Source organism: Nicotiana tabacum, chromosome 5, assembly GCF_000715075.1.
Source record: "Nicotiana tabacum cultivar K326 chromosome 5, ASM71507v2, whole genome shotgun sequence".
In the NCBI taxonomy this organism is placed as follows: Eukaryota; Viridiplantae; Streptophyta; class Magnoliopsida; order Solanales; family Solanaceae; genus Nicotiana; species Nicotiana tabacum.
Window position 1 is genome coordinate 11,605,350 of NC_134084.1, and position 24,407 is coordinate 11,629,756.

A 24,407-nucleotide genomic window follows, 5' to 3' on the forward strand; every position below is an offset into this window, starting at 1 on the left:
TTGGGTATATATATTATTATTGTCGTATAAAAATTACATCTCAGACATTAAGAAGCAAATATAATTTGCACAAGTAAAATAAAATCTTTAATAAGGGAACTCCACCAATCAGAATAAGAAAAATAAAAAAAAACATCTTCAATAAAATTATATCCCATAAGTAAATGCAGAATTAGATAAACTACAAGATCTCAAAACTTAAAATCATAAATCTAATGCTTGCGAAATATTCATCATAATTTATTACTAAAGAGATTTAAATTGTATTTATCATAGAATAACACAAATTTTTATGTTATAATAAAAAAAAGAAATTATAAATTAATTTTGATCTTAATCTAAATATCAAGATCCAAGTTTTTTGATTTTGAAAGAAGAAAACTAAAGGATTTGAGATTATGATAAATGCTTATATTATGACATTTTTAAATTTTGGAGGCTTTTTTTTTGAGTGTTTTGCTAAATATCACAGATAAAGTAATAGAATAGAGGAAAAAATATAAAAATAATAAACAACAAATAGGAAATTGGAAGGTAGCCAAAAAGGAAAATGACTCGGACAAAAAAAAAAGCACAACGAAAAGGAAAGTCAGACATGGTTCAAGATAAATTTGAACTTGAAGTTTACACACGAGAAAAACTTTCAAAAAGGTCTATTAGTCATGAAACCTTTGTCTAGTTTGTGAATGGGGGTGGCAGAATCATATATTTAACCTAGTTTAATTTTTTTTTTTTTACATAAATATAAGATAATTTTACCAACCGAGCGCGTGCCATACCACCCCCACCCATAAGGGTGAATCTGCCCTGCTTCTACGGTTTGAACCCGTGACCTATAGATCACACGAAAAAAAATATTGAATTATATATAACATTAAAAAGAAAAACAAACACAAGCAAGCAAGAAAAGAGAAAAAAAACAACAAGTAAGCAAGAAAAGAAAAATAAAAAGAAAACCAGACCAGATACCTTTCATCAGTTTAAACTTGTTGATGAGCATTGCAATTTTAATTTTTTTTTTCAATGGGGAGAGGCTTTCTACCCAACTATAAATTCCTCCATATATAAATTTTCTATAAGATCCGTGGATTTCACATTTTCTCCAACTTTTTCTTGTGACATTATAACAAAAATAAGAGAAAATATCGTTCTTCACTTTGGTGAGTAATATAATCTCTTTAGGAATGAATATAATCTCTTCATCGTACGTCAGGGAACAAAAGTGCATTCTAGGGCACTCCATTTTCTCAGAAACAATGGGAAAGACAGTTCGGTGCACTAAACTTTCGCTATACGTGAGGACCGATAAAGGGTTGGACCACAAGGATCTATTGTACACGACTTTACTGTGTATTTCTACAAAATACTGTTTTCACGTCTCGAACAACTTTACCCGTTACAGTTACGTCAAGGCTTCCCTTAAAAACAATGGGAAACCCAATAATGATATTCCTCTGCCATACTTCATGTTGACCTTTTCCTAAAATCCACAAATTAATCTCTCCATTAATCATCGTATTTTCAAGGACTGCTAGTTTTCCTTTCAGTTCTATTAGGTTATAGTAAGGTTTGTTTTGATGTAAAGCTCCCCACAATGTAATAGTTCCGAAACTTTTAGCTTTCACATCAAATCCAATGTAAATCTTTTTTATATAATAATTACTTATACAACAACAACAACAATAATAATAATAATAATAAGAGTTTTGTGGCCTTTGAATTTTGGGGCCTAAGGCAATGGCCTCACTTGCGTACCCTTTAGAGCCGCCCCTGACTGGAACTTTCCGCGTGTTGGAGTTCCAGCATAATATGCTGGAAGTTCATACACAGATGCACCAATCTCCAGTATATTATGCTGGAACTTTCCGTATTACAGCAAAATAGTGGCTATTTTTTTAATGACTTTGCAAACGCTAGCTATTTTTGAATAACCAGTCTGAAAATTGGCTAGCCCGTGCTATTTTAACTACTACTCCCTCAATTCCAATTTATGTGAACCTGTTTGACTGGGCGCGGAGTTTAAGAAAAAGTGAAGACTTTTAGAATTTGTGGTCCTAAACAAGTCAAAAAGGGGCCTACAGTATTTGTGTGGTTATAAAACCTTCTCATTAAGGGTAGAATTGTAAGTTTACGCTAAATTGTTTAATTTAGAAATGAGTCATTTTTTTTTGAACGGACCAAAAAAAGAAATAAGTTCACATAAATCGAAACGGAGGGAGTAATAGGTAACTTTTGGCATTAGGCCCATGGAGGGAGTAATCGGAACATGGTTGCACCACCAAAAAAGTAAGAAAAAAGAAGCACTAAGTGGGAATCAATTGATGTTCCTTTGGATAAAGGATTCAAGTAGGTGTACCATTCAATTTTTTTGGAATATGGGGTCAACCGATAATATTAAATTAATTTTACAAATATATACATAAATACTTAGTTTGGCGAAAAGATCATGGGTTCACGTGTACCGCAAAAAGAGCCTAAATCCACCCCTGGAAATACACCCCTCAGTTTAGTGTACAAGCTGTTTAATAGAGAACTTAGCCATCTCTTTTAAATTAAACCAAAACACATTTCCTCACAAGTTTACCTAACAAACGGTTTGCTCAATTTTCCTCTGAATCTTCTTCAACCTTTTCCATAACTTCCTCTACTCTGCTTCTCCGTATTAATGTATCTGTCCGTACAATGGCCATTACAGGTGAATCTTCCATAAGTGTAAAGTGAAAAGGGGGAGAGATTATCAGAGTAAGAAACTCACGATATTCACATACTTCAACCAGACGACAATTATTCAAAACGTTTCCCTGGTTATCATAGATGTAGATTATCTAATGAATTTCATTTTTGGCATGAATAAATAAATAATACGTAAATAAATTAAACAAGTTCAGTAGAAATACTTAATAATATGTGCAATGGTTCTTATATACCCTTTTACTGAACCTATATATCATAACAAAAGGCCCTAACATGATAATCACATGTACCAGACTTCACGAACTATTCAATTTCCTCTTGTTGAATTCAACGATATAGTAGTTATGCATATAAGAATCATATAACTTAACACAGTTTTTCAGAAGTCAACCATACAATGGATGTTGAAGATTCATTCAAACGACTTACCTCTAATTCTGTCAAAGGCATAAACTTTAAGCATGTCGCTTCCCGAACTCTCTAATTGCTCTTTCTGGATCTGCTCAGCAAAAGTCACAAGGGAAGGAATACATCCATGCAACTCAATTTGCTGCAGTGTCACACTATCTGTGAATCCTCGAGGAATCTCTCTTAAGTACCTGCAATTTCTGATAATTACGCGCTCAAGGCATGGGAAATAATCTTCAGCGGCTATCCAGTAAACAAGATTCAACTCCTCAAGGAGCAAGAATTTTAGTTCAGGAAATCCCATCTCTGTTACTTCCCATGCTGTTGTTAAACGAAAGGCTCCGTTCTTCAATTGGAGCACGTTGAGTTTGGGCAACATGCTAATGGTTGTCATGTCCTTCCACATCAATCCAGTGCCGTTAAGTGTCAGCTTTTTGAGATTTGGCGGGAAAGAATCCAGACGTGGAAGCCTTACGAAACTAGACATGTAAGATTTAATACTTAGCTCCTCGAGCTCATGTAAATATATTAGATTATCTAGGCATCTGGACTTACCATCATATTCATCGTTTTTGTCAAAAATCCCCAATTTTTTCACTTTCTTAATCCCTTCAAATATTTCTTTTGTGCAACAAGAAGAACTCAACCCATAAACACTTTGCAAGTTTTCCAAAACACGATACTTAACTTCATTAGCTGATACCTTTGGAGGAGAACTCAAATATATCTTCGAGGAGTGGAGATGCCTCAATTGAGACATTTCCCAAATTTCATTTGATAAATATATAGTATTTGGAAAATACTGAGGGAAAACAAAGGTCTGTAAATTCCAAAGTTTAGAAATTGGTAGATCTTTAGGAATCGTACGAATTATCATAGCCAAATACCTTAAAGAAACTAGGTGTACTATTTCTCTAGGTAAATGGTCGAAGCCCACTTTTTCCAAGTCCAATACTCTAAGAAGTTTGAAATGGTTTAGTCTTAATGCAAGATAATCTATGCTTATGGTGATAGAAATATGAAGAGAACGCGTTTTGCTATGAGTAAGATTATCAAAACGAAAGGAAGAAGAAAAACCTCGCATTGAATGAAGTGACAGCCACCGACGACCTTTAGGGAAAACTGTTCGGTGTCCTTTTGAAATTGGGGGATTAACAACATATAAGAGATTCTCCTTTTCAGCTTCTCTCAAGCATAAATCATGGAGAAGATCATGAATCCTGCATGTCTTGGTTTTGCCATCCAAACTTCGCTTGCTAACAACAACTAGACTCTTATCGATAAGATCATGTAAAAGACTAGAACCCAATTTCTCCAGCTCCTTGAGCCCCTTTAGCTCTAAGAGCCCTTCAGCAACCCATAATCTAATCAACTTTTTCACAGAAATTTCATTTGCTTTTGGGAAAGCTCCGAAATATAGAAAGCAAGCTTTCAAATGTGAAGGAAGATAACTGTAGCTCGAAGCGAGCACTCCTGAGCAACGCTCATAATCATCAAGGTTTACTAAAGAGCTAACATTTTGAGCTACTTCCCTCCACGTGTCCAGTGTCTTCTTGCTAGAGAGAGTCCCTGCAACCACAGAAATTATTAGTGGTAATCCTTGGCAATTTTCTACGATTACCCTTGCAACATTCTCAACTTCAGTTGGACAACCTTTTTTGCCAAATGCCTTTTGGCAAAACAAATGCCAACTTTCCTTTGGCTTCAGGAGACGCATTGGAAAAGGATCGTTAGGAAAGCTAGCATATTGAGCAACATTCATGTCTCTAGTAGTCAACAGTATACGACTTCTGTTACTATTATCTGGAAACCATAGTTTAATCTCATCCCAGGCTTCCGTGCTCCATATATCATCCACAACAATCAAATACCTCCTACCCTTCAAACTCTTTTGCAAGCGATCTGCAAGTGCATCATCAATTTTCTGCAAGCCATCTTCTAATTCTCCATCGCTCTTCTGCAAGCAATTTGATAGTTCTCCATCGCTTTTCGAATCAGCCTCTTCATTCATCCCAACATCTTTAAGGAGGGATAGAAGCATCTTTCTTATATTGTAGTCCTTGGACACAACAATCCATCCACGAACATCAAAGAAGCTCACAATTGAGGGATCAGAAAATATTCTTTTGGCAAAAGTTGACTTACCAATGCCGCCCATACCAAAAATAGAGATGACTTCCAGTTGAGATGAGTGTCCCCTAAGTTGACCCAGTATGAGCTCTTGTTCAATGTTGTACCCCACCATTTCGTTCTCGAGGGTTGAAGCATGTGATTGTGATGAAGTAGAAGCGCCAAGTGAACAATTTCCAGGTCGCATATTATTCTCCCTCAGCTTCATTAGCTCTTTGTTCACAGAGTCAATGTCTTTTATAGCTCGCTGCAAGATCTTAAGAAGCCTCTCATGTGCCTTTGTTGGAAGGTGGAAGACTCGTTGCAACATCTTAAGAAGCTTCTTCTGAGCCTCTCTTTGAATGTGTGATTCAACTTCATCTTCTACTTTATGTGCTACATCTTTGACCTTTTTTAGCAAATCCTTCATTGGTTCATCATCAGAATTAGTGTCAAGAAACTCTAGTATAGAGCCAACCTTGTCGTAGAGTAATTTCTGTTGATGTTTGGCAAAATGCCAAAGTCCCACATTGGTTGGGAGTTAAGTTTGGGGGGGATTTTTCCCCTATAAAAGAAGGCCTAATGTTTAGGATTGAAACACATCTCTCATTTGCCTTCTCATCTGTTTAAGGCATTTGTATCTTCTCTCTTTAGTATTATTTCACTTGTATTTTGGAGTGGAATAAAATATTTGGTTGTGTCCGAGGAGTAGGCAGAATTAGCCGAACCTCGTAAATTCTGGTGTTCCCTTTATTATTGCTTTATTGTCTTATTTATTATTTGGTGGTTGTCATAATTTTTGGTATAGTAGTTGTGACTTATTCACACTCTATACATTTGGCTTCCGCAACAATTGGTATCAGAGCCAAGGTACTGTCTAAGTATGCTCTGTGGTTGCAGCATAGTCTGATCTTCCACATCAGAAAAGATTTATCTTGGTAACTAAGTCAAGGTTCTGTCTGAGTATGCTCTGTGGTTGCAGCTTAGTCTGATCTTCCACACCAGAAAGGAAATAATCTTGATTTGTGTCGTCAGCTATTAAATAATATTTGTGTCAAAGATGGGAGACAATAAACAAGAAGAATCTACATCAAGTGTCAACAATACGTCATCATTGGCATCTTCGCTTATGACAAGAATTGTGTCAAATGCGAAATTTGCGGTCGAAATATTTGACGGGTCCGGACATTTTGGGATGTGGCAAGGCGAGGTTCTAGATGTCCTTTTTCAACAAGGGATAGATCTGGCCATTGAAGAAAAGAAACCAGATGTTATTGGAGAAGAAGATTGGAGAATTATCAACCGTGTTGCTTGCGGTACCATTCGATCCTACCTTGCTAGAGAGCAGAAATATCCATACACAAAGGAAACTTCTGCAAGTAAATTATGGAAAGCACTGGAGGATAAATTTTTGAAGAAAAACAGTCAAAATAAATTGTACATGAAGAAGAGACTGTTTCACTTCACCTATGTTCCTGGTACCACGATGAATGAACATATCACCAGTTTCAATAAGTTGGTCACAGATTTGAAAAATATGGATACAACTTATGATGATGGTGACTTGGCCTTAATGTTGTTGGCGTCACTTCCTGATGAGTACGAGCACCTTGAAACTACTCTACTCCATGAAAATGACGAAATTTCTCTCAGAGAAGTTTGTTCAGCTTTGTACAGCTATGAACAAAGAAAGCGAGAAAAACAGAAGGGCGGAGAAGGAGAAGCACTGTTTGTGAGGGGTCGTCCTCAAAATCAAACGAGGACAAAGAAGGGAAGATCCAAGTCAAGATCCAGACCCAGCAAAGATGAATGTGCCTTTTGTCGAGAAAAAGGGCACTGGAAGAAAGACTGTCCGAAGTTGAAGAATAAGGCCAAACATAACAATGGAAAGGCTATTATGGATTCAAATGTAGCTGATTGTGATGATTCAGACTTCTCATTAGTTACAACAGAGTCATCAACATCATCAGACATATGGTTGATGGACTCGGCTTGTAGCTATCATATGTGTCCCAACAGGGACTGGTTCGTGGAATTTCAAGAAGGAGAATATGGAGTCATCCACACAGCGGATAACAGCCCTCTTACCTCATATGGCATTGGTTCAATACGATTAAGGAACCATGATGGAATGATCAGAACATTGATATATGTTCGATATGTACCGGATTTGAAGAAGAATCTCATCTCTGTGGGAGCCCTAGAATCAAAAGGGTTCAAAATCATTGCAGAAAATGGAGTGATGAGAGTATGCTCCGGTGCACTAGTGGTAATGAAGGCTAATCGGAAGAATAATAATATGTACCGCTATCGTGGTAGTACAGTTATTGGGACAGCGACAGTAACATCCAGTGACGACAAAGAGGCAGAAGCAACCAAGCTATGGCACATGCGCTTGGGACATGCTGGAGGAAAATCCTTGAAAACTCTATCAGATCAAGGATTGTTAAAAGGAGTAATGGCTTGCAACTTGGAGTTTTGTGAGCATTGTGTCAAAGGGAAACAGACAAGGGTTAAATTTGGTACAGCGATCCATAATACTAAAGGCATTTTGGATTATGTACACTCTGATGTTTGGGGTCCTTCCAAAACACCTTCATTGGGTGGGAAGCACTATTTTGTAACCTTTGTTGATGATTTTTCCCGAAGAGTATGGGTGTATACAATGAAGAGCAAAGATGAAGTGTTGGGAATTTTTCTCAAATGGAAGATGATGGTGGAGAATCAGACAGGCAGGAGAATCAAGTGTATTCGCACAGACAATGGAGGTGAATACAAAAATGATCATTTCAATAAGGTCTGTGAAAATGATGGCATCATCCGACACTTCACTGTTAGACATACACCACAACAGAATGGAGTGGCAGAACGTATGAACCGGACCTTGCTGGAGAAGGTACGGTGTATGTTGTCCAATGCTGGCTTGGGCAAAGAATTTTGGGCTGAGGCAATTACATATGCATGCCATCTCATTAATCGTCTACCATCTGCTGTTATTGATGGCAAGACACCATTTGAAAAATGGTATGGAAAACCTGCTATAGATTATAACTCTTTGCACGTGTTTGGCTCAACTGCATATTATCATGTGACAGAGTCAAAATTGGATCCAAGGGCAAAGAAAGCTATTTTTATGGGAATTACTTCTGGAGTCAAAAGATATCGCTTATGGTGTCCTATGACAAAGAAAGTAATATTCAGCAGGGATGTTACCTTTGATGAATTTGCTATGGTAAATAAGGTAACAGAAGATACCAAACTAAATGAAGGTGCTTCTAAGCAGGTGGAGTTTGAGGGAAAATTTATTTTTCCTACACAAGAAGCAGAGGAGGAAACAAATGAAGATTACCCTCTGGAAGGAGAGCCAGTAGAGGAGATTCCAACTCAGGAATCTCAACAACAACTTGAATCAATAGCAACCAGCAGGCCAAAAAGAACAATAACGAAACCTGTTCGTCTCATAGAGACGGTTGCTTGTGCAACCTCAATTGTAGCTGATGATGTTCCTACTACTTATAAAGACGCTGTTCAAAGTTCAGAAGAAGATAAGTGGAGGATTGCCATGAATGATGAGATACAGTCCCTTCATCAGAATCATACATGGAGATTGGCCAATCTCCCGAAGGGAAAGAAAGCAATTGGGTGCAAATGGGTATTTGCAAAGAAGAAAGGATTTCCTAACCAAGTAGATGTTCGCTACAAAGCAAGATTGGTGGCCAAAGGATATGCTCAAAAGGAGGGAATTGATTACAATGAAGTGTTTTCTCCAGTTGTAAAACATTCCTCCATTAGAATTATGTTGGCTTTGGTAGCACAATTGGATTTGGAACTAGTTCAGATGGATGTAAAAACTGCGTTTTTACATGGAAACTTGGAGGAGGAAATCTACATGACTCAGCCAGAAGGATTCAAAGTTGCTGGAAAAGAAAATATGGTGTGCAAACTTGAAAAATCGTTGTACGGATTGAAACAATCTTCTAGACAATGGTACAAGCGATTTGACGAGTTTATGTTGCGGCAAGGGTACAAGAGAAGCAAATACGATCATTGTGTGTATTTGCACAAGCTTAAAGATGGTTCCTTTGTATATCTTCTCCTATATGTTGATGATATGTTGATAGCTTCCAAGAATTCGGAAGAAATTGATAAGTTGAAGATTCAACTGAAGAAGGAGTTCGAGATGAAGGATTTGGGTGAGGCAAAGAAAATTCTTGGCATGGAGATAATTAGAGATAGACGTTCAAAGAAACTCTGTTTATCTCAAAAGGAATATTTGAAGAGAGTACTTCAACGTTTTGGCATAGATGACAAGACTAAGCCAGTTAGTACTCCACTTGCTTCCCATTTTAAGCTAAGTACTACTATGTCGCCAATGGATGAAGCTGAACGAGAGTATATGTCAAAGGTACCATACGCAAATGCTGTTGGTAGCTTGATGTATGCAATGGTTTGCACAAGGCCTGACATTTCACAAGCTGTTGGAGTTATTAGCAGATATATGCACAATCCAGGGAAGGAGCATTGACAAGCTGTGAAGTGGATTCTACGGTATATTCATAATACTGTAGATGTCGGGTTAGTTTTTGAGCAGGAAGACAATCAGTTTGTAGTTGGATATTGTGACTCAGATTTTGCGGGTGATATGGACAAACGAAGATCAACTACTGGTTATGTGTTTACTTTTGCAAAGGCACCAGTTAGTTGGAAGTCTACTTTGCAGTCAACAGTTGCTTTGTCTACAACAGAGGCAGAGTACATGGCTATTACAGATGCTGTGAAAGAGGCAATTTGGCTTCAAGGATTGCTAAAGGAGCTTGGTGTTGAACAAAAAGGTATCACAATTTTTTGTGATAGTCAAAGTGCTATTCAATTAGCGAAGAACCAAGTTTATCATGCAAGGACGAAGCACATTGATGTTCGGTATCATTTCGTACGAGAAATCATAGAAGAAGGTGGAGTCACGGTGAAGAAAATTCATACTACAGAGAATCCTGCTGATATGCTGACAAAGGTGGTGACTGCGGTCAAGTTTCAACATTGTTTGGATTTGATCAACATTGTTGAACACTGAAGATTGAAGATGAAGACACAACCAAAATTTGTTATTGAGAGAGAATTGAAAATGTGGAATTTTGCCAAGGTGGAGATTTGTTGATGTTTGGCAAAATGCCAAAGTCCCACATTGGTTGGGAGTTAAGTTTGGGGGGATTTTTCCCCTATAAAAGAAGGCCTAATGTTTAGGATTGAAACACATCTCTCATTTGCCTTCTCATCTGTTTAAGGCATTTGTATCTTCTCTCTTTAGTATTATTTCACTTGTATTTTGGAGTGGAATAAAATATTTGGTTGTGTCCGAGGAGTAGGCAGAATTAGCCGAACCTCGTAAATTCTGGTGTTCCCTTTATTATTGCTTTATTGTCTTATTTATTATTTGGTGGCTGTCATAATTTTTGGTATAGTAGTTGTGACTTATTCACACTCTATACATTTGGCTTCCGCAACAATTTCAAGTGTTCTTTGTGACCCTCATGAAGGTCTGAGGTGGATTATGAAATCAGGTGTAGTGTTCCCATCAGAGAAGTTACTGCAGCATAAACTGTAGCCATATCTCTCCCTACTTCTGCAAAGAACTTTCAAGATTCGTGAATGAAGAAATTTGCAAAAAGTTGGCACTTAAAAATGATAGACAAGTTTGGCTACTACTGCTAAGTATATCAAGTGGTGCTCATTAATTTGTTGAATACTTCCTGATAATTTTGTTGAAGTCAACTATTGCACACTGGAAACAATGAAGTTTGATATATAGTAGGGAGTAGTACTATATCAAAATCAAAACAAATTGTTTATTTTTCTATGAAATTTCCTAGATGTGGACAGTCACTTTTTCTTGGTTTTGATTTTTTTTATTTAAAAGCTGAAGACTTGAGAATTCTACCTACCAAGGTATTAATTTTGAATAATCATTGGCACATTGTGGATATGGGAAAAAGAGAATAACAGAACAAAACAAAAATAGGAAGAAGCAAAGATGCAACACATATAGGTTTATCACATACTTTCTGATAAGTTTCCATTGTTCCATTTTCTCCACAAAAGAAAAAAGGGTTTTCACACACCACACTTTCTTTATTTAATTAATTATTCTGAAGCAGCCATCAACTTGTTTTCACTAAAGAATTAGTTCAATGACAACGATTTGCAGGTTGTCCCTAAGTATAAGTCAAGCAATTGACACATGTTATGCTATTTGAAGGTCCACCAAGTGGCACCTCAAGTATTTTAAGAAAGTTTGTAAACATAGACTCCAAATATTCCATTTAAATATTAGGGTAAAACAAAGACCATTGCTAGGCGGAGGTGAAGGTCAAGAATTAAGGTAGAAAGCTAGCAGGTAATCGATCAATTTTTTTCCATATTAGTAGTATTAGTGTTAGTATGACATATTTCTTATTCTTAGATTGTTATTACTACTTGTTGTTTACTTTGGTTTTCTTAAGTTATTAGTGCTTGTTGCCCAGCTTCTTTTTATTTTTTTGAGCCGAAAGTTTATCGGAAATAACTTTCTTGAAGGTAAAAGTAAAATCTATATACACACTACCCTCACCAAAACTCATTTGTGAGATTGTTGTTATCCTAAAACATGGGGAGCACAGTAAGTGAGGACTATCATTGTTTTAATCTAAACAGTAAAAGTAAACAATGAATAGAGTATTATTTGAAAAAGAAATTCCCATACATTTAACCAGTCAACTGTTGCGGAAGCCAAATGTATATAGTGTGAATAAGTCACAACTACTATACCAAAAATTATGACAGCCACCAAATAATAAATAAGACAATAAAGCAATAATAAAGGGAACACCAGAATTTACGAGGTTCGGCTAATTTTGCCTACTCCTCGGACACAGCCAATATTTTATTCCACTCCAAAATACAAGTGAAATAATACTAAAGAGAGAAGATACAAATGCCTTAAACAGATGAGAAGGCAAATGAGAGGTGTATTTCAATCCTAAACATTAGGCCTTCTTTTATAGGGGGAAAATCCCCCCAACTATTCATTTTCCACCGATGTGGGACAAACATTTCTGCCAAACTTAACAAATCTCCACCTTGGCAAAATTCCACATCTTCAATTTTCTCTCAATAACAAAATTTGATTGTGTCTTCATCTTCAATCTTCAGTTTTCAACAATGTTGATCAAATCCAAACAATGTTGAAACTTGACCGCAGTCACCACCTTTGTCAGCATATCAGCAGGATTCTCCGTAGTATGAATTTTCTTCGCCGTGACTCCACCTTCTTCTATGATTTCTCGTACGAAATGATACCAAACATCAATGTGCTTCGTCCTTGCATGATAAACTTGGTTCTTCGCTAATTGAATAGCACTTTGACTATCACAAAAAATTGTGATACCTTTTTGTTCAACACCAAGCTCCTTTAGCAATCCTTGAAGCCAAATTGCCTCTTTCACAGCCTCCGTAATAGCCATGTACTCTGCCTCTGTTATAGACAAAGCAACTGTTGACTGCAAAGTAGACTTCCAACTAACTGGTGCCTTTGCAAAAGTAAACACATAACCAGTAGTTGATCTTCGTTTGTCCATATCACCTGCAAAATCTGAGTCACAATATCCAATTACAGACTAATTGTCTTCCTGCTCAAAAACTAACCCGACATCTACAGTATTATGAATATACCGTAGAATCCACTTCACAGCTTGTCAATGCTCCTTCCCTGGATTGTGCATATATCTGCTAATAACTCCAACAGCTTGTGAAATGTCAGGCCTTGTGCAAACCATTGCATACATCAAGCTACCAACAACATTTGCGTATGGTACCTTTGACATATACTCTCGTTCAGCTTCATCCATTGGCGACATAGTAGTACTTAGCTTAAAATGGGAAGCAAGTGGAGTACTAACTGGCTTAGTCTTGTCATCTATGCCAAAACGTTGAAGTACTCTCTTCAAATATTCCTTTTGAGATAAACAGAGTTTCTTTGAACGTCTATCTCTAATTATCTCCATGCCAAGAATTTTCTTTGCCTCACCCAAATCCTTCATCTCGAACTCCTTCTTCAGTTGAATCTTCAACTTATCAATTTCTTCCGAATTCTTGGAAGCTATCAACATATCATCAACATATAGGAGAAGATATACAAAGGAACCATCTTTAAGCTTGTGCAAATACACACAATGATCGTATTTGCTTCTCTTGTACCCTTGCCGCAACTTAAACTCGTCAAATCGCTTGTACCATTGTCTAGAAGATTGTTTCAATCCGTACAACGATTTTTCAAGTTTGCACACCATATTTTCTTTTCCAGCAACTTTGAATCCTTCTGACTGAGTCATGTAGATTTCCTCCTCCAAGTTTCCATGTAAAAACGCAGTTTTTACATCCATCTGAACTAGTTCCAAATCCAATTGTGCTACCAAAGCCAACATAATTCTAATGGAGGAATGTTTTACAACTGGAGAAAACACTTCATTGTAATCAATTCCCTCCTTTTGAGCATATCCTTTGGCCACCAATCTTGCTTTGTAGCGAACATCTACTTGGTTAGGAAATCCTTCCTTCTTTGCAAATACCCATTTGCACCCAATTGCTTTCTTTCCCTTCGGGAGATTGGCCAATCTCCATGTATGATTCTGATGAAGGGACTGTATTTCATCATTCATGGAAATCCTCCACTTATCTTCTTCTGAACTTTGGACAGCGTCTTTATAAGTAGTAGGAACATCATCAGCTACAATTGAGGTTGCACAAGCAACCGTCTCTATGAGACGAACAGGTTTCGTTATTGTTCTTTTTGGCCTGCTAGTTGCTATTGATTCAAGTTGTTGTTGAGGTTCCTGAGTTGGAATCTCCTGTACTGGCTCTCCTTCCAGAGGGTAATCTTCATTTGTTTTCTCCTCTGCTTCTTGTGTAGGAAAAATAAATTTTCTCTCAAACTCCACCTGCTTAGAAGCACCTTCATTTAGTTTGGTATCTTCTGTTACCTTATTTACCATAGCAAATTCATCAAAGGTAACATCCCTGCTGAATATTACTTTCTTTGTCATAGGACACCATAAGCGATATCTTTTGACTCCAGAAGTAATTCCCATAAAAATAGCTTTCTTTGCCCTTGGATCCAATTTTGACTCTGTCACATGATAATATGCAGTTGAGCCAAACACGTGCAAAGAGTTATAATCTATAGCAGGTTTTCCATACCATTTTTCAAATGGTGTCTTGCCATCAATAACAGCAGATGGTAGACGATTAATGAGGTGGCATGCATATGTAAATTGCCTCAGCCCAAAATTCTTTGCCCAAGCCAGCATTGGACAACATACACCGTACCTTCTCCAGCAAGGTCCGGTTCATACGTTCTGCCACTCCATTTTGTTGTGGTATATGTCTAACAGTGAAGTGTCGGACGATACCATCATTTTCACAGACCTTATTGAAATGATCATTTTTGTATTCACCTCTATTGTCTGTGCGAATACACTTGATACTCTTGCCTATTTGATTCTCCACCATCGTCTTCCATTTGAGAAAAATTCCCAACACTTCATCTTTGCTCTTCATTGTATACACCCACACTCTTCGGGAAAAATCATCAACAAAGGTTACAAAATAGTGCTTCCCACCCAATGAAGGTGTTTTGGAAGGACCCCAAACATCTGAGTGTACATAATCCAAAATGCCTTTAGTATTATGGATCGCTGTACCAAATTTAACCCTTGTCTGTTTCCCTTTAACACAATGCTCACAAAACTCCAAGTTGCAAGCCTTTACTCCTTTTAACAATCCTTGATCTGATAGAGTTTTCAAGGATTTTCCTCCAGCATGTCCCAAGCGCATGTGCCATAGCTTGGTTGTTTCTGCCTCTTTGTCGTCACTGGATGTCACTGTCGCTGTCCCAATAACTGTACTACCACGATAGCGGTACATATTATTATTCTTCCGATTAGCCTTCATTACCACTAGTTCACCGGAGCATACTCTCATCACTCCATTTTCTGCAATGATTTTGAACCCGTTTGATTCTAGGGCTCCCGCAGAGATGAGATTCTTCTTCAAATCCGGTACATATCGAACATCTATCAATGTTCTGATCATTCCATCATGGTTCCTTAATCGTATTGAACCAATGCCATATGAGGTAAGAGGGCTGTTATCCGCTGTGTGGACGACTCCATATTCTCCTTCTTGAAATTCCACGAACCAGTCCCTGTTGGGACACATATGATAGCTATAAGCCGAGTCCATCAACCATATGTCTGATGATGTTGATGACTCTGTTGTAACTAATGAGAAGTCTGAATCATCACAATCAGCTACATTTGAATCCATAATAGCCTTTCCATTGTTATGTTTGGCCTTATTCTTCAACTTCGGACAGTCTTTCTTCCAGTGCCCTTTTTCTCGACAAAAGGCACATTCATCTTTGCTGGGTCTGGATCTTGACTTGGATCTTCCCTTCTTTGTCCTCGTTTGATTTTGAGGACAACCCCTCACAAACAGTGGTTCTCCTTCTCCGCCCTTCTATTTTTCTCGCTTTCTTTGTTCATAGCTGTACAAAGCCGAACAAACTTCTCTGAGAGAAATTTCGTCATTTCCATGGAGTAGAGTAGTTTCAAGGTGCTCGTACTCATCAGGAAGTGACGCCAACAACATTAAGGCCAAGTCACCATCATCATAAGTTGTATCCATATTTTGCAAATCTGTGACCAACTTATTGAAACTGGTGATATGTTCATTCATCGTGGTACCAGGAACATAGGTCAAGTGAAACAGTCTCTTCTTCATGTACAATTTATTTTGACTGTTTTTCTTCAAAAATTTATCCTCCAGTGCTTTCCATAATTTACTTGCAGAAGTTTCCTTTGTGTATGGATATTTCTGCTCTCTAGCAAGGTAGGATCGAATGGTACCGCAAGCAACACGGTTGATAATTCTCCAATCTTCTTCTCCAATAACATCCGGTTTCTTTTCTTCAATGGCCAGATCTAGCCCTTGTTGAAAAAGGACATCTAGAACCTCGCCTTGCCACATCCCAAAATGTCCGGATCCGTCAAATATTTTGACCGCAAATTTCGCATTTGACACAATTCTTGTCATAAGCGAAGATGCCAATGATGACGTATTGTTGACACTTGATGTAGATTCTTCTTGTTTATTGTCTTCCATCTTTGACACAAATATTATTTAATAGCTGACGACACAAATCAAGATTATTTCCTTTCTGGTGTGGAAGATCAGACTAAGCTGCAACCACAGAGCATACTCAGACAGAACCTTGACTCAGTTACCAAGATAAATCTTTTCTGATGTGGAAGATCAGACTATGCTGCAACCACAGAGCATACTTAGACAGTACCTTGGCTCTGATACCAATTGTTGAGGAAGCCAAATGTATATAGTGTGAATAAGTCACAACTACTATACCAAAAATTATGACAGCCACCAAATAATAAATAAGACAATAAAGCAATAATAAAGGGAACACCAGAATTTACGAGGTTCGGCTAATTTTGCCTACTCCTCGGACACAGCCAATATTTTATTCCACTCCAAAATACAAGTGAAATAATACTAAAGAGAGAAGATACAAATGTCTTAAACAGATGAGAAGGCAAATGAGAGGTGATTTCAATCCTAAACATTAGGCCTTCTTTTATAGGGGGAAAATCCCCCCAACTATTCATTTTCCACCGATGTGGGACAAACATTTCTGCCAAACTTAACATCAACGATATCAAAATTGAACTAAGATCACCCACCTAATTGACTGACAACTACATCTCCTCCATCGAGTCACCGGTGAAAATTTTACCGCCGGCGAGAAAGTCCGGTTACCCGTGTCGTCCTCAACCTTCACAACAACTCCGAACTGCTTCTCCCCGAGCTCTGTCCGTGAATTGACATGAATTTCCCCCATAACCTACCCTCCGATTCTTCTCCTTGTTACCTCTCCGGTGAGTTCTCAGAGATGACGTCATACTAAAACAACAATTGCTTGCAAATGACTTCGTTACCTGAAGTAGCGGAGAAGTTGGAAATGGAAGCCGAGAGCAGCTATAGAGTGGTGGCGAGCCTCGATTTTCAGTGACCAGAAAATTAAACTATGCATCAAAGATTACGAGTGACTTCTTTTACAGCTTATTTGGATGGTTGTTGCCATTGTATATTGTACGGTATTTGTTAATTTAAATATTATGTTTGTTTTGATTATTAGTGTATTGTGTTAAATTTGTTGTTACCTAACAATGAAAAGTGTCACTTTATACAATATGGATTTGGTGTGGTTACATAGTTAACTTCTTTTTTCTCTCATCTTGTCCTACCTCATTATTTAATAATTCTATTTTATCCTTCATCTGACATTTTTATATAATAATTTTACCTAGTACCTTACTTTTTCTTTATAATATTATAAATTTATTGTTCATATTATTGGTGCATCACATCATGAAATGATGGCAAACAATACAATCTATTCAAACATTATATACATCAAATGATATAATATAATACAATACAATATTATAGGGACATTGATGGGTAAGTCTATAGAGCTGGCGAAGATTCTCCAGAAGGGAAGGGCTAATATAGCGTGCGTGCAGGAGACTAGGTGGGTAGGATCGAAGGCGAGAAATGTAAACGGGTATAAATTGTGGTTCTCCGGAGTCGTGAAGGGCAAGGACGGAGTGGGCATTTTGGTGGATAGGGAGCTTAGAGAGTCGGTGGTAGAGGTTAGACGAGTGAATGACAGATTGATGGCGATTAAGGTAGTAGTTGGAGGAGCACTCTGAATGTTATTAGCGCTTACGCGCCGCAAACAGTCTTGGACGAGAAGGTTAAGAGGCGCTTCTGGGAGGCACTATATGAGGTGGTGCGGGGTATTCTGCCCAAGGAGAAGGTATTCATAGGAGGGGATTTCAATGGTCATATTGGGCCGTCTACTGGTGGCTATGGTGAGGTGCACGGTGGCTTCGACTTTGGTGATAGGAACGGGAGTAGTACCTCACTATTGGATTTCGTTAGAGCTTTTGAGTTGGTGATAGTGAACTCTATGTTTCCGAAGAGGGAGGAACATTTGATTACTTTCCGGAGTATGGTGGCTAAGACTCAGATTGACTATCTCCTCTTCAGGAGGGTGACAGAGGGTTGTGCGAGGATTGCAAGGTGATCTAGAGTGAGAACCTCGCAACTCAACATAGGCTTCTGGTGATGGACGTCGGTATCTTGTTGAAGAGGAAGAAGAGGTTTGTAAGGGGTCAGTCGAGGATCAGGTGGGGAGCTTTGTCTAAGGATAATGCGCAGGAGTTTAAGGGGCGGCTGATGAATACGGGTTTATGGAAGAGTGGTGGGGACGCTAGCGTTATGTGGACGGCGATGACGAATTGTATAAGGGAGGCAGCAAGAGAGGTATTGGGAGTTTCGAAAGGTTACTCTGGCGGGTACCGAGACGACTGGTGGTGGAATGACGTGGTCCAAGGTAAAGTGGAAGCCAAGAAAGCGGCTTACATTAAGTTAGTAGAAAGCACCGACGAGGACCAAAGGAGAGTAAACAGAGAAAGATATAAGGAGGCTAGGAAGGAGGCAAAATTAGCAGTCACAGAGGCCAAGATTGCTGCTTTTGGTCGGCTTTATGAGGAACTTGGGGGCAAAGGTGGGGACAAGAAGTTATTTCGGTTGGCCAAAGCAAGGGAGAAGAAAGCTCGCGACCTGGATCGAATGAGGTGCATAAAAGACGAAGATGGTCGAATATTGGTGGAAGAGTCCCAGATTAGGCAAAGATGGCAATTGTACTTTCATAAACTTCTGAATAAAGAGGGGAATAGAAACATCGTGTTAGTGCATTTGGGGCACTCAGAGAGTCATCGAGACTTTAGGTATTGTAGGCGTATTAAGGTTGAGGAGGTCGGGGTGCGATGGGTAAGATGAGTCGGGGCAAAGCGACCAGACCAGATGAGATTCCAGTAGAGTTTTGGAGATATGCGGGTAGAGCAGGCTTGGAGTGGCTAACTAGGTTATTTAATGTTATCTTCAGGACAAAGAGGATTCCTGATGAGTGGCGGTGAAGTACAATGGTTCCAGTGTACAAGAATAAAGGGGATATCAAGAATTGTAACAACTATAGGGGTATCAAGTTACTAAGTCATACCATGAAAGTTTGGGAGAGGGTGGTGGAAGGGAGGATAAGAAGGGCGGTGTCTATATCGGAAAACCAGTTCGAGTTCATACCGGGCCATTCTACCATAGAAGCTATCCACCTTATTAGGAGGTTGGTGGAACTATACAGGGATAGGAAGAATGATCTGCATATGGTGTTTATTGACCTAGAGAAGGCGTATGACAAGGTCCCTAGAGACGTCCTTTGGAGGTGCCTGGAGGTGAAAGGTGTGTCGGTGGCTTACATTAGGGTGATAAAGGATATGTATGATGGAGTTATGACTCTGGTTAGGACTGTAGGAGGTGACTCAGATCCTTTCCCAGTTATTATGGGGTTACACCAAGGATCGACGCTCAGCCCATTCTTATTTGCTCTAGCGATGGACGCACTGACACACCATATCCAAGGAGAGGTGCGATGGTGTATGTTGGTTGCTGATGATATAGTTCTAATTGATGAGACATGAGACGGCGTTAATGGGAGACTAGAGGTATGGAGGCAGACCCTGGAGTCTAAATGTTTCAAGTTAAGTATGACTAAGACGGAATATGTGGAATGTAAGTTCAGCGACGTGACGGGGGAAGCGGACATGGAAGTCAGGCTTGACTCACAGGTCATCCTCAAGAGAGAAAGTTTTAAGTACTTAGGGTCAATTAACCAGGGAGATGGGGAGATCGACGGGGATGTTACGCACCGTATTGGGGTGGGGTGGATGAAATGGAGGCTAGCATCTGGAGTCCTGTATGACAAGAATGTGCCACCGAAACTCAAAGGTAAATTCTATAGAGCGGTGGTTAGACCAGCCATGTTTTATGGAGCTGAGTGTTGGCCAGTTAAGAATTCACATATCTAGAAGATGAAAGTAGCAGAAATGAGGATGTTGAGATGGATGTGTGGGCACACTAGGCTGGATAAGATTAGGAATGAAGATATTCGGGAGAGGGTGGGCGTGGCTCTCGTGGACGACAAGATGCGGGAAGTGCGGGTTAGATGGTTCGAACACATATGTGGATGAGAAGCCTAGATGCACCGGTTAGGAGGTGTGAGTGGTTGAATTTGGCGGGTATGAGAAGAGGCAGAAGGCGGCCAAAGAAGTATTGGGGCAAGGTGATCAGGCAGGACATGGCGCGACTTCAGATTTTCGAGGACATGACTCTTGATAAGAACATGTGAAGGTCAAGCATTAGGGTGGTGGGCTAGGGGATAGTCGAGAGTTCTTCTCTCTTTGTACCGGGTAGACTGATAGAGTTCTGTTTAGGTTTGTTAACGGTCTATGTTGTGTTCACATGGTTGGTTGCATAGTTTTGTGTTATTGTCCTTTCCCTTATTCGTTGTTGTTATTTTCTTTCTGGCATCTTTTGTTGTTACATGCCTTTTCTTTTGTTTCTTTTTTGATATTATTGTCTCTCTTGTTGAGCCGAGAGTCTCCTGGAAACAGTCTCTCTATCCTTTTCAGGGTAGGGGTAAGATCTTCGTACACTCTACTCTCCCTAGACCCCACTGGTGGGATTTTACTGGGTATGTTGATGTTGATAATATTATACGATATATAACAACCATCCAAAAAAGCATAAAATTGCACATGCGCCCTATTTGGTCATCCCTATTTTACCTGTACCCACTAAACAACTTCAGGCTTTTTCTCATCTTCCTTCTTCTTCTTTCTTCTTTCTTCTTTCTTCTTCCTCTTTCTTCTTATTCTCCTTCTCTTCTTCTTCTTCGGGTAACATTGATTTTATATGGTGTTTGTGAACATATTTTAAGGTAGTTTATGATGTTTTAGAGTGGTGAGATGTTGTGGCACTTTATTTTTTTATTATTGCTTAGGGTTTCTTCTTCTTTTTTTCTTAATTGCAAAATGGGTTCGTTAGATTTATTGTTGTTTTGACAAATTGATGATTGGGGTTTGTTCTTGATGATATTTGGAGGTTATGTTTCAAATTTGAGCTCCTTTGGAGTAGACTTTGGTATTAAATCGTATATTGGATTGTTAATATTCAAAAAATAAATTTCTGTTTCTGGGCAATTTGCACTTCATGCCTATTTGGCTTTAAGTGCATGAAGTCGTTAGTTGTACTTCAGACTTTTTGGCCTTAAGTGCATCTGAATTGCAATTTTTCACTTCAGACTTATTAACAAGTGCATAAAACCATTGGTTGCACTTCAGACCTATTTGACCTTAAGTGCATCTGAAGTGCAATTTTTTACTTCAAACTTATTGGCCTTAAGTGTATGAAAACGTTTGTTGCACTTCAGACCTTTTGGCCTTAAGTGCATATGAAGTTTACTTTTCACTTCAAACTTATTGGCCTTAAGTGCATGAAACCTTTGGTTGCACTTCAAACCTATTTGTCGTTAAAGTGCATCTGAAAAGCAATTTTTTCACTTTAGACTAATTTTTTTTAACTTCAGACCCGATAAATTTGAAGTTGATCTTAAAGTAAGTAGGCTTGCAATTTTTTTTTGCGAAGTGGGTATACATTCAATTGTGACCCCAAAACAGGATATAGATGCAAAATCCCCCAAAAAGCTATTAGAATCCAAGGCCGTGCAGTTTATGGTATGTGCAATTGGAGGTGTTGAGGGTAGGGATGTTCAAAATCGAACCGAAAATTGAATCGAAACCGAAGCTTAATGGCTTATTGGTATCGGGTTAACGGTTTAATGGACATGGAAAAAATTGAAATTTTTTATTAATGGCTTATCGGTTTCTTAACGGATAATTCGTTAACCCGTTAAGAATATATATCTATATATATATAAATATATAATATTATTTTTATCCATGTTGAACTCATTTACTGCTGCTCTCTAAACTTTAGAAGAAAGATTTATTTATTTATTACCAGCGTGGGAGGTTTCATAATAAATAATAGTAATACATGAATAAATAAAAAAGCAATATAAGCACGAACCAACACCTGCTTAATAATTTGAATGTTTTGCAGGTTGGCAACCAGCTTCTTGTTAGCATTGCTAGCAATGTTGACTACTATTATGGCTCAAAAAGAACTGATTGTCAACATCACCATAGTTCACAGTGCCACTGCTCAAGGCGTAGGTAAAATACTTCACTGCACAATACATTAAGTAACACAGAGTAAAGAGAATCACATACAGACTTGTATGAGTACTAAGTATTTATTTGTTTATGAGACATCAAACAGTGTGCCTCGATGGAAGCCCGCCAGCATATCATCTTGATAGAGGACATGGCAGCGGACCTTGCAGCTGGATTATCGAATTGGTTAAGTTCAATCTTAACCAAGTTGTGTTTTTGTTTTTTAACAGTTTATCATCTTCTTAAAAAGTAAGAAGTCTGTTCAAATGATATTGTTGATGTATTATGTTGTGCACTTCTCAATCCCTTACCATCCACTTGAATGTAGTATGAGAAGATAAAAGAGTAAAAATAGCACGATATAGCCAGTTTTCGAAGTGGTTATTTAAAAATAGTCAGCGTTTACGAAATTAATGAAAATAACCACTATTTTGCTGCAACAAAGACTGGTCCAGCATAATAGCCACTATTTTGCTGCAACAGAGACCGGTCCAGCATAATATACTGGAGTTCGGTGCACCTGTGTATGAACTCCAGCATATTATGCTGGACCGGTATACTTTGCTGACTCCAGTATAATATACTGGAGACTGGAGCACCGGTGCTCCAAACTCCAGTATATTATACTGGACAATTATACTTGCTGGAACTCCAGTATATTATGCTGGAGTTCTAGTGTACTTATGCTGGAACTCCATCATATTATGCTGGAGTTCCAGCATACTTATCCTGGAACTCCAGTATAATATGCTGGAGTTCAAGCATACTTATGCTGGAACTCCAGTATAATATACTGGCGTATTTTCCGGGTTTTGAACAGTGTTTTCGCTCAAATTTATCTTTACATGAAAAGTGGCTAAATTTCTATTACTTTTGAAACTGAACTATTTTTGAATGACCAGTTGTAAATCTGGCTATTTTTGAATTTCTCCCGATAAAAGAAGTATTTGATTCTAGTAATATGGCCTCATGGTGTAATTTAGTTGATATATATGTATGAGAAATATTGACTATATTGTTTGTCACACCTCCTTTTTCACCTACACCCCGCAAAGGGGCGTAAAAGGAGTTTTTCCAATTAAGGGACAATCAAAACGGGATTTATTATTTAATTCAGAGTCGCCACTTAGGAGATTTATGGTGTCCCAAGTCACCGGTTGAATCCCGAGTCGAGAAAAAGATTGACTCTGTATTACAGTCCGCGAACCAAAAATCCAAGTAAGGAATTCTGTTAGCCCGGGAGAAGGTGTTAGGCATTTTCGAGTTCCGTGATTCTAGCACGGTCGCTCAATTGTCATATTCGGCTTATTTATCTGATTTTAATACATGTTGAACCTATGTGCAAATTTTAACTGTGTACCTCTTTTATTATTATTATTTTTACCGAGAATTGCAACATCGTGAAAATACATCTCGAACCACGTCACATCAATGCACCCGTGGTTATTGACACATTTCAACTCAGTTGAGATTTGGATTTGGGTCACATAAATGTGCACCCGAGTTTAAGAAGATAACATTATTAAATACGCGCCTAAAGCGACTAGCGTATCATTATTTTGGGTAGGGCCGTGAAATTTTGCTAAAAGGCCCATCCCGAAGTCTAAGTAATTTTACCAACACGTATAGAGGGCCCCACAGCTTGTGTATTTTTGTTTGTCGAGGCTCGTCTCATTCATTATTTTTTAAAAGAAATTTGCAACATCGTGTAAATGCATCTCGAACCATGTCACAATCAATGTACCCGTGATTAGCGACACATTTCGACTTCGTTGAGATTTGAATTTGGGTCACATAAATGTGCACCCGAGTTTAAGAGAGTAAATTATTTAAAGCGCGCCGGAAGTGACTTGCACGTTATTATCTTTTGGGGAAGTCCGTGAAATTTGCTAAACGGCCCGCCTCGGAATCTAAGTATTTCAAATATACATTTGATGAGGGCCCCGCGACTTA

The 24,407-nt window shown here is 38.4% G+C and overlaps 3 protein-coding genes across 4 annotated transcripts; 2 read left to right on the forward strand and 1 right to left on the reverse strand.

Annotated features, from left to right (window-relative positions):
• Nucleotides 1–596: 596 nt before the first annotated feature.
• Nucleotides 597–6,152, reverse strand: LOC107830092 (putative late blight resistance protein homolog R1A-10). Of its 2 annotated transcripts, XM_075253344.1 has the most exons (3): nt 3,124–6,152; nt 2,585–2,671; nt 597–833 (listed from the first exon to the last, which is right to left on the reverse strand). In XM_075253344.1, the coding sequence occupies exons 1-2, from the start codon at nt 5,639–5,641 to the stop codon at nt 2,601–2,603; spliced, it is 2,589 nt and encodes an 862-aa protein (XP_075109445.1). In that variant the 5' UTR covers nt 5,642–6,152; the 3' UTR covers nt 597–833; nt 2,585–2,600. The 2 variants fall into 2 exon arrangements, with proteins under 2 accessions (XP_075109445.1, XP_016513063.1); XM_016657577.2 differs by lacking the exon at nt 2,585–2,671 and having other exon boundaries at nt 3,124–6,151.
• An 11,622-nt stretch (nt 6,153–17,774) lies between these two features.
• Nucleotides 17,775–18,406, forward strand: LOC107822112 (uncharacterized). Its single transcript, XM_075252738.1, has 2 exons — nt 17,775–17,778; nt 18,060–18,406. Exons 1-2 carry the CDS (start codon nt 17,775–17,777, stop codon nt 18,404–18,406), a joined length of 351 nt encoding a protein of 116 aa, XP_075108839.1.
• A 41-nt stretch (nt 18,407–18,447) lies between these two features.
• LOC142180690 (uncharacterized) lies at nt 18,448–22,707 on the forward strand. Its single transcript, XM_075252739.1, has 3 exons — nt 18,448–19,025; nt 22,342–22,454; nt 22,685–22,707. Exons 1-3 carry the CDS (start codon nt 18,448–18,450, stop codon nt 22,705–22,707), a joined length of 714 nt encoding a protein of 237 aa, XP_075108840.1.
• The last annotated feature ends 1,700 nt before the right edge of the window (nt 22,708–24,407 follow it).

What these genes read in the sequence shown, in the direction of transcription:
- LOC142180690 (XM_075252739.1), top strand. Translation starts at nt 18,448, where the DNA reads ATGGACGTCGGTATCTTGTTGAAGAGGAAGAAGAGGTTTGTAAGGGGT. An exon ending in ATTAGGCAAAGATGGCAATT is followed by an intron (nt 19,026 to 22,341) that starts GTACTTTCATAA and finishes AATGTTTTGCAG; the next exon opens with GTTGGCAACCAGCTTCTTGT. An exon ending in TGCCACTGCTCAAGGCGTAG is followed by an intron (nt 22,455 to 22,684) that starts GTAAAATACTTC and finishes GTTTTTTAACAG; the next exon opens with TTTATCATCTTCTTAAAAAG.
- LOC107830092 (XM_075253344.1), bottom strand. Translation starts at nt 5,641, where the DNA reads ATGAAGGATTTGCTAAAAAAGGTCAAAGATGTAGCACATAAAGTAGAA. An exon ending in TGCCTTTGACAGAATTAGAG is followed by an intron (nt 2,672 to 3,123) that starts GTAAGTCGTTTG and finishes TTGTACGGACAG; the next exon opens with ATACATTAATACGGAGAAGC.